Below are 14930 nucleotides of genomic sequence, written 5' to 3' on the forward strand. Positions count from 1 at the left end.
TGTTGGGTGGTGATTTATGGCACTAGTTCCTTGGGAGCAGAGCCCGACCCCCCCCTGGCTCCAGGCTCCTGTCAGGAGCTGTGCAGAGCCAGAAGGTCTCCCCTGAGCCTCCTTTGCTCCAGGCTCAGCACCCCCAGCTCCCTCAGCTGCTCCTCACAAGCCAAGTCCCCCAGACCGCTCCCCAGCTTCATTGCCCTTCTCTGGACCCACTCAAGGTCTTTCTTCCCCTGTGGTGCTCCAAGCCAGTTGAAAACCACTCAGAAAGTGAGGCCCAGTGCTGGGTTTGGTCAGAGGCTGCCCTGCCGTCCATGACTCTGCTGCTGGGTGTGTTTCTCGTCACGGGCAGATAAGAAGGCACCCGGGGACAGCCCTGTTGGTGTGAGCTGGAGCCAAATGGAAGAGCTGGGTTTTGCTTTTCCAGATTTTTGGGTCATTCTTCCTTTGTTTACTTCTTGACAGATGAAACAGAATTCAGGAATTTTATTGTCTGGCTGGAGGACCAGAAGATCAGACACTACAAGATTGAAGACCGAGGGAATTTAAGAAACATCCACAGCGATGACTGGCCCAAATCCTTTGAGAAGGTATTTCCTTGTTGCAAACCCAAATTGCAACTGATGATTAACAGCTGCTGCAGTCCTTGGATGTTAATGACTCTGAACCTTTGTCCTGTCTCCGAACTTTTACGTTTTTAGGGATTTCAATGTCTTGCTGAAGCCAAACTGTAGGAGTTCAGATGGTGAAAGTTTCTGTGCGTGGTTTTTCCTCAGCAATAGTTGAGGTACCCGCCCTGATCTCTGGTCTTGCCTGGTTTCATTTGGCTTTTGAAGCAGAAAATTGACTCCAAAATAAACAGCTTTTTCTGCATTAGTGATTCTCACATACCAAAAGGCAAATGGATTAGTCTGATGCTCTCGTGTGGAGGGAAGCTCCTGCAGCTCATCACTCTTGTTGTGCCAGCAAGAGGATTTTTCACCACGAGTGCAGATCATTCTGTGAGTGACCTCCTGTGTGCCTGGGAGCCTTCTGAGGCACTGCAGGGCTGCTGAGCCTTCCCTTCTGCTTCCTGCTGTCCTTTATCTCCAGGGAGCCTTGGGAGGAGCTGGGAATGCTGCTCGGTGCCTGTTCAGCTCTCTTCTCCAGCAGCAGGCACAGCTGAACATCACTGTGGCTTGGGCTGGGTCCTGTGTTCTGGCTTCAGAAGAGACTGTCCCAGCCGCTTCAGAAGAGCCTGCCCCAGCCACACTTTGTCCTCTCTTGTTGTACACAGTCCCTGAGAGAGGGAAAATAACTTCTGCTGCCCCTCAGAATCCTCTGATACCAGTACTGTGGAAGCCTCAGGCAGCGTCATTCCTCCTTCCTGCTTTAGATGGGAAGCTTTTTGCTGTCATTCATTCCCTGTCCTTTCCCTTGCCTCCACTTACAGTGTAAAATGAAAGGAGAGCAAACAAAGAGGTGTTTTGGTTTCTCTGCTTGCAATCTGACAAGGAACAAGATGAATAATGTTCATTGAAAAGCAGGTGCCATTACTAAGTGACTGGTTACAAGCCAGCTCTGTGCTCCTGGAGAATCCACACAGGTCCATAACTTGTAGATTTTTTTCCTCTTCTTTCTCCCCTGCAGTACATGAAAGATGTAAACTGTCCTTTCAAAATACAAGAGAGACAAGAAACTGTGGACTGGCTGCTTGGCTTGGCAGTGAGGCTGGAGTATGGAGACAATGGTATGTGTGAATATGTCCAGTCTTTCAAAATGGCAGGGAAATGTGGGATTTCTATTTTAATTTGATGATTAATTGTCAAATTAAGATCGTGGCCAAGTGCATATTGTTTTCTTTAAGAAAGAAAATTTATATTTAGCTTCATCTGCTGGGTTTTGCCACATGTTCAGATGTGAACTGTTCCTCCTGAGCTCCCCTGGGACAGGGCAGCAGTGTCCTCATGTCTAATACTTTATTTCTGGGTAGAGCAAAACCCTTTGTGTGTATTTATACCCTTCTCCCTGTGGGATTGCCTTTGTGAGAACTTACTCTAAAGCCTATTAAATGCATTTTCTTTCCTACTACATTTATTCAGCGAAGTTATTCTTAGACCACAGGGGGTGGATCCTGAACCCTTGGGAACTAGGGCAAAGTTATGAAAAAGTCTCCACAGTCAGCAGCAGTTTCATTTCCTTATAGTGAGGCTGCAAATACAAATGTACTGGTGGCAAACACAGTGATAGGCAAAATACTGGTTTCCATTACCTGGAATTCCTGCAGGGCTGAGCTCTGCCCAAGATGGGTATGGATATAAGCACTTGCAATCTGCAGAGTTGGTTCTCAGACCCTTGTGATGAAGAAAATGAGCAGACTGTGACTTGGGGATACAGGGAGATGGAGGAACTGGGAAGTCTCATCCTCAAAAGGCTTGAAAAACCCCTGCATGGGCTGTCAGTGAATGCTGTGGTAGATATGGAGTTGATGGGCAGCTCCAAAACATCAGTGGATAAGCCCAAAAGCCTCTTGGACAATTGCCACACTCTAAAAAATATCCCTATCCCAAACTACAGCTTGGTGCTGATCCTTTTGTTGTTATTTCTAATGGTGTTCATGTTTCCGTCTTCATTGACCAGCTGATAAGTACAAGGATTCCACCCCTGATGGTGCCAAAAATACTGACAATACAGCAAAAAATGCAGAACCCCTGGTTAACTTGGATGGTAAGTGTGCAGCAGCTGACTGTGAATCTGTCCTGTGGCCTGTGTGATGTTTTTCAGATTGTAAGTTGCTATAACACTGTGATATGTCACTTTTGGAAGCCCCATTTAAAGCTGGAGGAGTGAAGAGTTCATGTGTCCTCCTACTGCTGGTGGAACTGCCTCTCTGAGAACAGTGTTTTCAGAGTTTGAATTGTTTGGACTTGTCGGTGTAGCTAAAGGAAAGGGGAACCACTCTGCAAGATTCCCTGGTGTCTGGATGGGCACTGAGACAGAGCTTTTCCTGTGGGGAATAAGGGGAAGGGCAGAGACTCTCAGAGGAGTGAAGTGCCCAGAGACTTGATAAGATATGGATAAATTGGGAAGACTCCTGTCAGGTAGTGGGGAATTGGCTGGTGGGTGTTTACTGCATTTGGAGAGAGCTCTATGAAACAGAACCATAAAATGGTTTGGGTGGGAAGGGACCTTTCAGGGTCATATAGTGTCCAACCCCCTGCCCTGAGCAGGGACATCTGCAGCTAGAGCAGGTTGCTCAGAGCCCCGGCCAACCTCACCTGGAATGGTTCCAGGGATGGGGCAGCGACCACCTCTCTGGGCAGCCTGGGCCAGGGGCTCACCACCCTCAGCAGCCAAAATTCCTCCCTTCTCTCTAGTCTGAATGCCCCTCTTGTAGTTTCAAACCATCCCCCCTTGTCCTGTCCCAACAGATCCTGATAATAAAAAAATCCCTCCCCATCTTTCTTCCAGGCCCCTTGAAGCCCTGGCAGCCCCCAGCAGGTCTCCCCAGCTGGAGCCTTCTCCTCTCAGGCTGCCCCAGCCCAACTCTCTCCTGCTGGGCTCCCAGCAGAGGGGTTCCCCCCTCGGGGCATTGCTGGGGCTCCTCTGGCCCCACTGTGCTGAGGACTTGAGCTCTTGGTGTGGGTTGGGGTGGAACAGCAAGAATAGCTTTGGACTGTAGACTTTAACATACTTTAAAAAAAAAAAAAAAGAGCTAAGGAGCCATGGTGACAGACTGTTTCCTTCAGTGCTGTCATGAGTGACATGTTGGCTCAGTCTTCCCCAGCTGTACTTCATCATCATTTTTTTTTATGCTCAAAACGAATGGAAATGGTGGAAAATAACTACTAAAACTAGTCTTAAATCCCCCAGGTCTTTTCCCATTGCTCCTCTACAAGAAGACACCTATGTATTGGTCCTGCCCTCAGCCAGCAGGGCCAGTTCTGCTCTTCAATGATAGAAAGATATATAAAAGAGAGTATCTTCACATAATTGGCTTTATTTTCCAAGCCTTTAGACAGGGTTTCCTGTGCTGTAGGACACCTGCAATGCACCTGGCATTGAAAACAGCCCTGCTTGAGCCTGGAGGGTGTCCTGCACCCATTGTTTGATTTGTAGCCAGACTAAGTGGTTGGTTGCTCACTGCTGTGTGTGTGATGATTGTTTTTATAGTGAATAACCCTGATTTCAAGGCTGGAGTGATGGCTTTAGCTCATCTCCTTCAAATTCAGCGACACGATGATTACCTGGTAATGCTTAAGGTGAGTTTGGCAGTTTTTAGACCTTTCTTCCTTCTTTTCCCCAGTGGCTCCTGTGTGTGGAATGGTAGCTTGTGGTGCAGAGTCACTGATGGGTTTTGGGGCACAAATGGAAAAGTAAAGCTCATCCTGGGTGTGCCTTTTCAAGCAGATAAGAGCACACCATGTAAATCAGGGATAATTATCTTGGGCAACAGGTCAATAGTAGATGAGTTCTTGGAATTCCAACACTGAGAACTGTTCAGAATTCAAAGTGCTCAAAGAAGAAGATTGATTCCAGTGCTAGAAATGAAGAGAAACTTGAAAACATAGTGGCTAAGTGATGCAAAGGATGTTTTAAAACAGCCTCAGGAGTAGCCACAGTTAAAAGCTTTCTCCTCCTGCTTTTGGTCCTCTGGACTGTTCACTCCTTGTCATTACTGGAGGCAGTTTAATTCAGTCTTGACAACGAATCACAGCTTTTAAATGCAGCAAACAGGCAAATTGATTTTCAAAAGGATCCTTTTTTATGACTTGGAGAGAATCTGTGACTTACTGCTGGAGCTCTGTAGTTACCTGCAGGTTGTGGGTTGAACCTGTGCTGTATTTTTGAAGTGCTGTGTTTACTGAGACTGATGTGATCCTGAGTTCCTACCTGATGATGTCATAACATGGAAGTAAGCTGAGTTCTGCTTGGCACCAAAATCATCTCTTTTAATTGGAAAAACCCAATAAGATCCTTTCATTACAGTAGCTGTGATATTTGCTTAAACAGTATTAAGGAAATGATGGCCTACAGTTATCCATCAACCCTTTTCTCATTCTCTCCCATGTGGTATCCTCCTTTTTCCTTCCCAAACCAGCCTTTGAACCTTTTCTTGATTGTTAAGGAGTGGTGGAGATCTTGTATATCAAACCTCTAAAACAAAACCAAACCCTACAAAAAGCAGTGGAAAGGGATGTCAGGTAGAGAAGAGACCTGGTGAATCGTGATGTTGAGGACCATGAGCTCAGCCCTTATTAGAGTTCCTGCATAGGAACTGCATAGGTGTGTTTACATTCCTGTCAATGTATCTGCATTTCTAGTGACTTTTTTTAGGCTCACAGAATCATGAAGGTTGGTGAAGATCTCTAAGGTCATCAAGTCCAACCATCAACCCAGCACTACCATGACCACTAAACCCTGTCCCCAAGTGCTACATGTTGTTTGAGCTCCTTCAGGGATGGGGACTCCAGCACCTCCCTGGGCAGCCTGAGCCAGTGCCTCACAAATTCTTCCTAATTATCCAGTCAAAACCTTCTCTGGTGCAACTTCCCCAATGCCTCTTGTCTGTTGCTAGTTTTTTGGGAGAAGAGCCTGACCCCCACCTCATTCCAACCTCCTTTCAGGGAGTTGTAGAGAGTCAGAAGGTCTCCCCTCAGCCTCCGCCAGATTCAACAACCTCAGTTCCCTCAGCTGCTCCTCATAGATTCTGCCTTTTTCAGGCAAAACCACCAGCCAATCAAAACCTCTGGTGCAACTTCCCTCTTGTCTGTTGCTAGTTTTTTGGGAGAAGAGCCTGACCCCCACCTCATTCCAACCTCCTTTCAGGGAGTTGTAGAGTCAGAAGGTCTCCCCTCAGCCTCCGCCAGATTCAACAACCTCAGTTCCCTCAGCTGCTCCTCATAGATTCTGCCTTTTTCAGGCAAAACCACCAGCCAAAACGTTCCCACTTTTAATTACAGCAAGAACAGATTCCTGCCAAGACAATTGGTCTTACATGAACAACAACATCACTGGTCTTCAGGGGTTGGTGGTGGGATGTCAGTGAAACTCTTCATTCTGCATCACCCTAGGCAGGTTTGCAGTGTTCACCTGGAGGATTTATGATCCCTATTCATGCCTGGACACAGGGAGCAGCTGCTTAGGGAAGTCCAAAGGGTGCCAGTGTGCCACAGGCATCTCTCCAGAGTGAGCAGAGGGGTATCTGGAGTTCCATTTTATTCCTTTACATCTGGCAAGTTGATCAGAAAGCATCTGTGCAGCACAGTTGGATATCCTAACACAGAAAACACTCCAAATTCTCTTACACAAGGTCTGGTTTCACTGCTGGAATTGAGACCTCCTCATGAAATCACCCTTCCTTCAGTCAGAAACATTTCTAGAAGTATTCAGTGGCAGCTTTCTGGTGTCGTTTCAGCTTTAATCATGACCAAAGCTGGGAGAAATCTTCTTCCATGAAGCAGTAAGGCTGATTCTGTCACAGTTGGCTGCTCCTCAGGGAAAGTCTGAGGAATGTGTTTGACAGACCCAGTTCTTTCTGGTGGAAATCTGCCTGCCTGGTGTTCCTGCAGTTATTTTTAGAGGCATTTACAGCTGTAGGTATCAGTAACTGATAGCTCCGATAGGATTTCATGCTATGTACTAAGCCAGTGAAAACAGATGAGCAGCAGGATTGTTAAAATCAAGGCTGTTCTTGTTCCTGTGTCTAAAAATAATTCCTCTCTGCTCTCAATTCTTTTTAAAAACCTGGGTGGGTAGCCTTGCTCCAGGTTTCTCTGCGTGTGGAGGGTGGTTCAGCACCTATTAAAGATGCTAATAGGATTTCCTTCCTGAAGAAGCTGTATTGCTGCAGTGCTTAGGGGCTGCAGTCTCTAAAAATAAAAAGGGGGCTGCTTTGGGATTGCAGTTGGCTTATTCTGGATTCATAGCATTGATTAGGTTGGAAAAGACCTTTAAGATCGAGTCCAACTGTTAACCCAGCCCTGCCAGGTCCCCACTGCCCCGTGTCCCTCACACCACAGCTCCACGGCTTGGAAACCCCTCCAGGGGTGGGGACTCCACCACTGCCCTGGGCAGCCTGGCACAGCCCTGGACAGCACTTTCCATAAAGAAATTTTTCCTAATATCCAATGAAAAACTTCCCTGCAACTTGAGGCCATTTCCTCTTGTCCTGTCGCTTGTCCCTTGGGAGCAGAGCCCGACCCCCCCCTGGCTCCAGGCTCCTGTCAGGAGCTGTGCAGAGCCAGAAGGTCTCCCCTGAGCCTCCTTTGCTCACAATTTTTCTTGACTGTTCATAGTACTTTGCAGTTTTTGGCCCCAGTGTGGATAAAATTCATGGTGTAACATCTGTGTCTCTCTGGTTAAGCCAAAGGGACTCTGCCTGTTTGAGATACCGCTAGCAAAGAACACAGCCCTTGGAAAAGGTTTGAGGTCTGAAGCAGTTTTCCAGCAAGCCTTTGATAACACCACGGGTTTGAGGTTGTGCGAGCTCATAACATTGGCTCTTTTCCTTTGGAAACAGCCCCAGGCAGGAGCTGATGGTTCCCACTTTTTCCCTAGGCCATCCGAATCCTGGTGCAGGAGCGCCTGACGCAGGACGCCATCGCCAAGGCCTCTCAGTCCAAGGAGGTGAGCATGGGGACAACCTGGGGACAACCACTCTGGCCTCAGGGAACTGTGAGCACCTTAGCCAAAGCCTGCCACCTTAGCCAAAACCACTTCTGGTGAAATGCTGCTTTTAGGAGGGTGGTGGAGCCTTTATCTTCACTGTCCTGGTTCTGAAAGACCCAGAGGGTTGGGGGGGTAGGATACAAAGCTCTTTGTGTTTCAGTTGGGTACAACTAGATGGACCTGTGTGATGGATCATGTAAAGAGCTGTTCCCCTCGGTTGCTAGAGGATGACCCTGGTTGTTCAGTGCAGGAGCCCCACAGTTTGAGAAGAAACATCTGACCTGGCTTTTCCTTGGAACTGGCAGCACTGGCTGTGTAAACAGGTTGAGATGTTCCTTGTATGGAATGTTTTCCTTCCTACATACACCTATGTGTCTGAGGAATGGGATGTTGGACATATCACCTTCCTCTCACAGCCTTCCCCAGAAAGAGTTGGTGAAGGAAACTCCTGCACTTAAACCTCAGATTTTTGCAGGATTTTCTGATCCCAAGCTATCTGCAAGATGTTCCAGGAGATGACTGTGGCTTTTCAAAAGGTCATTTCTTAAACATCCCAGTTTCCCAGCTCGTCTCTCCAGCTGCTGGTATTGGGTGCTGGGAGCAACTGGGGAAGGCAGCCTCTTGCCCTGCAGGTGTATGTTTGGAAGTGTCCCTTCTGAAGTGACTGGATCTGGTCAGAGAGCCCAAGTCCCTTCCTCCTCCCTTGGCAGCTGCTCAGAAAAGATGATTTATTGTCATGACACTGCTTCTGTTGTTTACAAAATGGCAACTGCAGGTGCTCTGAGCTGCAGCACAGTAATTGCCAGAAGCCTTGGAACAGTAAATTAAAGCTTGGCTCTTTTAGATCCATAAAACCATTAAGAGGGCAGGAAAACATGAAGGCAGCTGAGCCTGTTAGTTGTTTTAGGTTCTGTAATTCCTGTTGATAAAAAGCTGCTTTTAGTTGTTGTTTACATGGCTGACATGCAGGGATCAAAATGGGCTTTTCTGAGTGTCTGGCAGGACTGGCTCCTTGGAGGACCAGTGGATTTTGTCTCATGACTGAATTCTTCGTGTTCAGTCAGACCTGAGGTTGAGGTGTCACCGAATGTGATCCATGTCCCTGGGAGTGTATTCTCATCAGGAAGGCTAAATTTCAAGTGAGATGGAGAAAAGGCAGCAGGTTGGAGGCAGGAAAACACTTTTAGCTGTGCCAGCAGCAATCATCAGTGTTGTAATGCACCAGATCAATGAAGAAAATGTCTTCAAAGCATTGAGGGTGGGCTGCAGGAGAGGAGGAGAGGAAAGATCAACGTCTGCTTCTGATTTGGGCTGTTAATGGCCAAAATATTGGCCAGTGACACTTCGTGTGATAACCCTTCTTCCTGGAAGCAGATTCTAAATGTCTGCTGCGTGCCAGATGTCTTCACACCCAAAACATCACGAGTTGCATTCTTGATAGAATGGGGAGGAGACAAAATTATCAGCTAGAGAAATGTTCTCTGATGGAAGGATAGGTATGAGGACAGCCCTGAGGAAACTTGTGTGCCTGTGGTTTCAGTGCACCAAGTGAAATGACATTTATCTTGTTGGGTTGTTGAGGGATGGCTTGCAAGATAAGACATGACACAGTTTGGGTATTTCTATGGTATTTTGAATGGCAATTCAATGTTCTGGGTGTCTGGACAGGGTCAGATTTATCCTCACAGACTCCTACTGGGCTTTTCTTGCCTGGTGAGTGTATCCTAGGTAGGATCAAGTCCAACAAATGCCTTTCAGGGTTATTTGAAGGATGCTCCTGAAGGTTATACCAGGGGTGTATTTGAGAGCCCAACCAAACAGGTATTTCTTACCCCTACTCTGAAATCTGGAAACTCTTTTTTTCCCCTCCCACTCCCAGGGAATGGAGTTTCACTGTTGACCCCTCCAGTGACAGGGGAGGTGGCTGTGTGGTGGTCAGGCTTATTGAAAGTGTTTTGAGCTTTTCCTTCCTCTCCCTGTTTCAGCTGCTGTTGCAGTTGTGCAGATGTGGTTTTCAGATATTGGGGTTCAGCATCCATTCTACTGTACAGCCCACAGGAAAGAGACACTTTTTGAAAAATGGGATGTTAGTTTCAGCCCCAGTTTGTGTCGTTTTGATCAGCTATGGGTTTTTTTGCATGTCTATAAAATCCTCTCAAAGAAATCCTGGCTGTTGATGTTTACAACCCCCTCATTGTAGAAACTATTTGCTCTGACTCAAGTGGGTTTTTTTTGTCGTGCAAGGCAAACGTTGGGGGAGGGGGAAGTTTTAGGGGTAGTAAAAGCAAATTCTAAGATTTGCATTGTTTAAATCTGATTTCCATGTGCACATAAAACATGGTGAGGGATTGTTTAGCCTGGCTGCTGCTCCACAGCTGGAGAGGGAGAAGGAAAGAGCAATGCTTCTAAGCGACCACTGATAAAACTTGTGCCTTCTTCGTAGAGCAAGCGTCCAGAAACATGGAAGGTTGAGCTTCATTCCTAAGCACAACACTTGAGAAAACACTTCTGGGGATGTTGGTGGAGGTGGGAAGTTCAACCCTTGAGAAACTCTCTGGGTTACAGAGAATTTTTACAACCCGCTTTGAAAGCAGCCGGCACTTGGGGCGCTGGCAGCTGTTGAGAGGCAGCAGTTTCTAAGAAGGCTTTGTTTGTGTTGCTCTCTGTTTGCTGGACGTTGCTGGATGGGGTGTTCTCTCACAGTGCTGCTGTTGGCCTTTTAAGGACTGAACATGGGCACTGTGTAGCCAGCAGGGCTCTCTTGACAAGCAGGGCCAGGATTAAACAGGGAGAGTTTTATTCTTTAATAATACTCCAGGTTTGATGCCTCAGGACGAGTGTGAGGACTTCTTGAAGCCATCACACCTAAAAGCAAAACTCAGGTGTCCTCTCCTCCAGAGTTACCTGCTGGAATACTTGGGTTTTTCTTTTCCAAACGTGCAATATGATGTTTCTGATTCTATTTGTACATGTTTTTTTCTTTCTTTTTATTATTTTAAAGGGTTTGCCTGTCGCTTTAGAAAAGCACATTCTTGGGTTTGACACGGGAGGTAAGAACTTCTCTTAATGGTACCCTTAAATAGTGACATTTGCCTTGGACAGAGTACATTACTGTCAAAGCTGAGGCTAATGACTACAGTAAAAAAGCCTGTAGTGGAAAGAATTGCTCCCTCCCAGCCTGTTATTTACGAGTGCTCCTCCCGAGCCTTTTGTTTTGGAACAGAAAAGCATAAATCTTAGCTGTGGAAGATGTTTCTGAGTAATGTTTCACTAACAGCTTTTAAGGACAGCAAGCAGAAGGAAAGTGTCTTGCTGCTCTTGTCCTGTAAATCTTGCTTCTACCAGCAGAGGACATCTGTGCTGCTTCCCTGGGGCTTAGCTGCCTAACTTTTGCCCCATCCACACCTAAATTCCTCCTCGGAGTGATTCAAAGTGCCCGGCTTTGAGCTGGGTGAGGTGGAGCAGAGGCAGAGAGGGCGTTTCCTGGTGTCAAGCACAAAACCCATGAATGAAGCACAGAGCATTAACTTCCACTAAGCTTCTCTTAAGACCTTCCTGTCAGATAAAAATGATGGATGCTTCTCTTTCTGCAACCAGATGCCGTTCTCAACGAGGCTGCCCAAATTCTCCGCCTGCTGCACATAGAGGAGCTCCGAGAGTTGCAGACAAAGATCAACGAAGCAATTGTAGCTGTTCAGGCCATTATTGCTGACCCCAAGACCGACCACAGACTGGGGAAAGTTGGGAGATGAGCAGATAAAAGCTTTCAGTCTCTGGTGTACTTAGCACTCTTAGGAACCACGTACAACTCTGGCATGCAGTTTGAAATGGTGTCGTCTTGCTGTTTTGAAAGAAAACAGGAAATTGAATTCTGACTTCTGGTGAATTATCATTTTTTTCTTTAAATAAATGAAGCTGGGGAGAATAGACAAATTGTTCTGATTATCTTCAAGTTGGCCAATGGGACTTTTTCATTGTGTTTGGCTTCGTGGGGAGAAGGGAGTTGTTACATAAGGGCTCCGCAGATTCCTCCCTTGCTGAGGTCCTGCCGTAGGAACAGCTCCCTCCTGCCTGCCTTGGAGCTTCTCCACGCTCTCCAACTGAAATATTTAAATACTCACTCCAAAGGGGGAAACTCTTAAAACAACCATTTTATTCAATTATTGTAGTAACCTAGAAAAAGTGAAGCATTAACAACGTAAATGGTATTTCTGAACGTGTATCGCTCTGCAGCGGGCAGGTCTAGGAAGGCACTTAGAAGAACCAACACCCCTGAACAGATAATTCCTAGCATATTCTTCTAATATAAATACTAAAAGACATGCATTGAGGCAGTGGTGAAAACACAGAATTGTCTCCAGGAGAAACTTCAATGCCTTTGCCATATCACAGCACTGTTCTGCACACCTTTGGAGCACGTACAGTCTCTGGCTTCAAGGCTGTTGAATTAGGCTGTTGAATTACTTCGACCCAGTGAGATACTGCATCCAAAGCTTCCCCATAGGCACTTATTTTTTTGGATACAAGGACCTGGTTGGCCAGATTGTCAAGATTATTAAAGATGAATCCATTCCTCTTCCAATAAAATAAAATCTTTTGAGGAAGAAAACTAGATTTTAAATCTCCTTGCATAATCAAGAGTTACGAGCAATGGCCTAAGATTCACAGGACCATGGTGGTTTTTTTTAATATATTGATGTTTTCCACTTTTAAAAAAAAAAAATACAGTAGTAAAAACTTGAGGTATAACTTCAAAAATGCTCAAGATTCTTTTGCAGGAGAATCAGTTGCTTCCTTGGCCTCGGTTCAGGGCTTCCCCACCCCCTTGGTGGTGTGCAGTGCCAGTCTTCTGGGTCTGAAGTTCTTTTGGGTGCAAAGATTGTTGTTCCTTGAACTAGCAGTTCCTATTTCCTCGCTGCAGAGAGAGAAATGGGTGTTTTTAGGAGGTCGAGCACAGAGCAGCTGTGGGACAGCCAGGAGGGGGGTGGGTTTTGGGGTGCTTTACCTCCAGGGCAGTAAGGATAAACTGCAGTTATTCCATAGAGATGGGAGCGCTGCTCTGGAAGATACTCGTCAGTAAAGGCACCAGTTTCTTTATCAATAGCTATCACACCATCCCTGGGGACAAAAGGGGAGAGATGTTTTATTCATCTATGAAACTTGGGTTTTCTCTTCCCCCACCTCCATTGATTTAAGAACAGGGGCAGCTATGGATTGACCTGAACACCTGAGGAACAAGCAGAAAGAGATTTGCGTGATGAACTCTACATCCAGCTCCCTCAGTACACGTCTCTGTGGTGAGGCAGAGGCAGAGACAGCCTTCCAAGGAGAGCTTAGCTCCCCGAGAGCCTCCTCCAGGGGCAGCAAGCACTGAAGTGTTTGTTGTAATCTGCTGAGATGGGACTGAAGTTCTGAGAGCTTCCAGCTGGACTGGGAATAGAGGCGAGTTCCTGAGGCCGAGGCGGGGAACGACCGAGGGCAGATCTTTCCTTGGCCTTCATCTAGCTGGAGAAACTGGTGCCAAGTTTAATTTTAAAACCCCAACCAATCTTTCTGTCCCTCCCAGGAAGCTGGGCTTGTTTCTAAACAACCACTCAGTGCCGAATTTACAAGGGGGTGTTGCTGAACGTGGCGCTGCAGGAGACCCGAGAGAGCGCCCTGGGGAGGTGCCAGGGCTGGGGACCAGCCTGGGGACAGGGATGGTGTCTGGGGCAGGGCATGGGGGAGGCTGGTTCCCTGCTGCTGGGGGCAGTGGGTGTCCCTCCCTCACCGTCTCCAGTCGGTGTGGTAGAAGTGGTTGGCGTAGCTGATGAGGCTGAAGGGGTAGTTGAGGTTCTCCTGGATGACGCGCCGGCCCGAGCCGTCGGGGAGCATGCACTCCAGGTGCTTGGTGCCTGTCCAAACACAAGCCAGTCAACCAGGACACCAAAAAAAAACCACCAAATATGGTCTTTGTTGGTCACTAAATTTCATATTTAACCTAAGATGTAGAAGCAACTCATGCTGTGAGCCCCCTCCCAAACCCTTGTCACACCAGCTCCTTGGGGCAGGAGAGGGGAAGGAGGGAAGGAGCTCACAGGTAGCAATGAGCTAAAGACAGAATCAGGTAGGTTGGAAAAGACCTCTAAGATCATGGAGTCCAACCCTTCCCCCAGCACTGCCAGGTCCCCACTGACCCCTGTCCCTCAGCACCCCATCTCCACGGCTTGGAAACCCCTCCAGGGGTGGGGACTCCACCACTGCCCTGGGCAGCCTGGCACAGCCCTGGGCAACCCTCAAGGGCAAGAAATTGTTCCTCAGGGACAACCTCAACCTCCCCTGGGGCAACTTGAGGCTGTTTCCTCTCATCCTGTCCCTTGTCCCTTGGGAGCAGAGCCCGACCCCCCCCTGGCTCCAGGCTCCTGTCAGGAGCTGTGCAGAGCCAGAAGGTCTCCCCTGAGCCTCCTTTGCTCCAGGCTCAGCACCCCCAGCTCCCTCAGCTGCTCCTCACCACACTTGGGCTCTAGACCCTTTCCCAGCTTCATTGCCCTTCTATGGCCATGCTCCAGCCCCCCAGGGTCCTTGTAGTAAATAAATAGCTGTTTTTTTTCCCCTCCAGACCTAGCATGTCAGAGTCTGCTCCCTCCTTGGTGACATTACCTGCATCTGCCCAGCACAGCAGCTTGGAGAAGGGGTCGAAGGTGAGGCCGTTGGGCAGCCCAATGTCCCTGTTCACCAGGACCCTCCTGTTGGCTCCATCGACGGTGGATGTTTCGATTTTGGGTGCTTCCCGATTCCAGTCCGTCCAGTAGAGGTTGCTTGGGAAATAATTACAGAATGAACAAACAGGACACATAGCTGTGATGAGAGCTCCTTCCTCTTCAGTACTGCTTCTTCTCAGGAGAGAGGGTTTTCCCCCTTAACAGTGCCCAAAATAAATCTTTATTTGATTTAAATTAAAAAAAAAATACCCTCTAAAAAAAACAAACCAGAAAGATTTCCAAGATGTTTACGACCCAAACCGTAGCTCCTAGAGGAGGGCAGGTCTTAGAGCAGCACATTTTGCCTCACAACAGCACCCTGGAGACCCAGGGGCCGTTTCCAACCCTTTCAAACTAACGGCCAGCCCACCTCCGAAACAGCAGCTTGAGCCAAATCCTGAGTGATTCAACAGCTAAAGAGCTATGACCCAGCAGCAGGGGGTGCTGCTGCGGGGGGCAGGCCGGGGCCTCACCCTCGCAGGGGGTCGACGGCGATGGCGCGGGGGTTGACCAGCTGGGTGTGGAAGAGCACGCGGCGCTCGGAGC

The 14930-nt window shown here is 47.7% G+C and overlaps 2 protein-coding genes across 2 annotated transcripts; one reads left to right on the forward strand and one right to left on the reverse strand.

Moving 5' to 3' along the window:
• Positions 1 to 459: 459 nt before the first annotated feature.
• LOC103774386 (chromosome unknown open reading frame, human C14orf166) lies at positions 460 to 11396 on the forward strand (the record flags this gene model as incomplete). Its single annotated transcript, XM_008941787.1, has 7 exons — positions 460 to 584; positions 1624 to 1723; positions 2614 to 2700; positions 4147 to 4235; positions 7534 to 7602; positions 10646 to 10694; positions 11242 to 11396. Coding segments are annotated over 7 exons (674 nt in total), but the record flags the coding sequence as incomplete, so codon positions are not given.
• Positions 11397 to 11800: 404 nt separating this feature from the next.
• Positions 11801 to 14925, reverse strand: NID2 (nidogen 2 (osteonidogen); the record flags this gene model as incomplete). Its single annotated transcript, XM_008941788.1, has 5 exons — positions 11801 to 11817; positions 12650 to 12762; positions 13415 to 13538; positions 14284 to 14441; positions 14858 to 14925. Coding segments are annotated over 5 exons (480 nt in total), but the record flags the coding sequence as incomplete, so codon positions are not given.
• Between the last annotated feature and the right edge of the window lie 5 nt (positions 14926 to 14930).

The sequence above is a fragment of the Merops nubicus genome, unplaced genomic scaffold, assembly GCF_000691845.1.
Source record: "Merops nubicus isolate BGI_N331 unplaced genomic scaffold, ASM69184v1 scaffold15936, whole genome shotgun sequence".
In the NCBI taxonomy this organism is placed as follows: domain Eukaryota; kingdom Metazoa; phylum Chordata; class Aves; order Coraciiformes; family Meropidae; genus Merops; species Merops nubicus.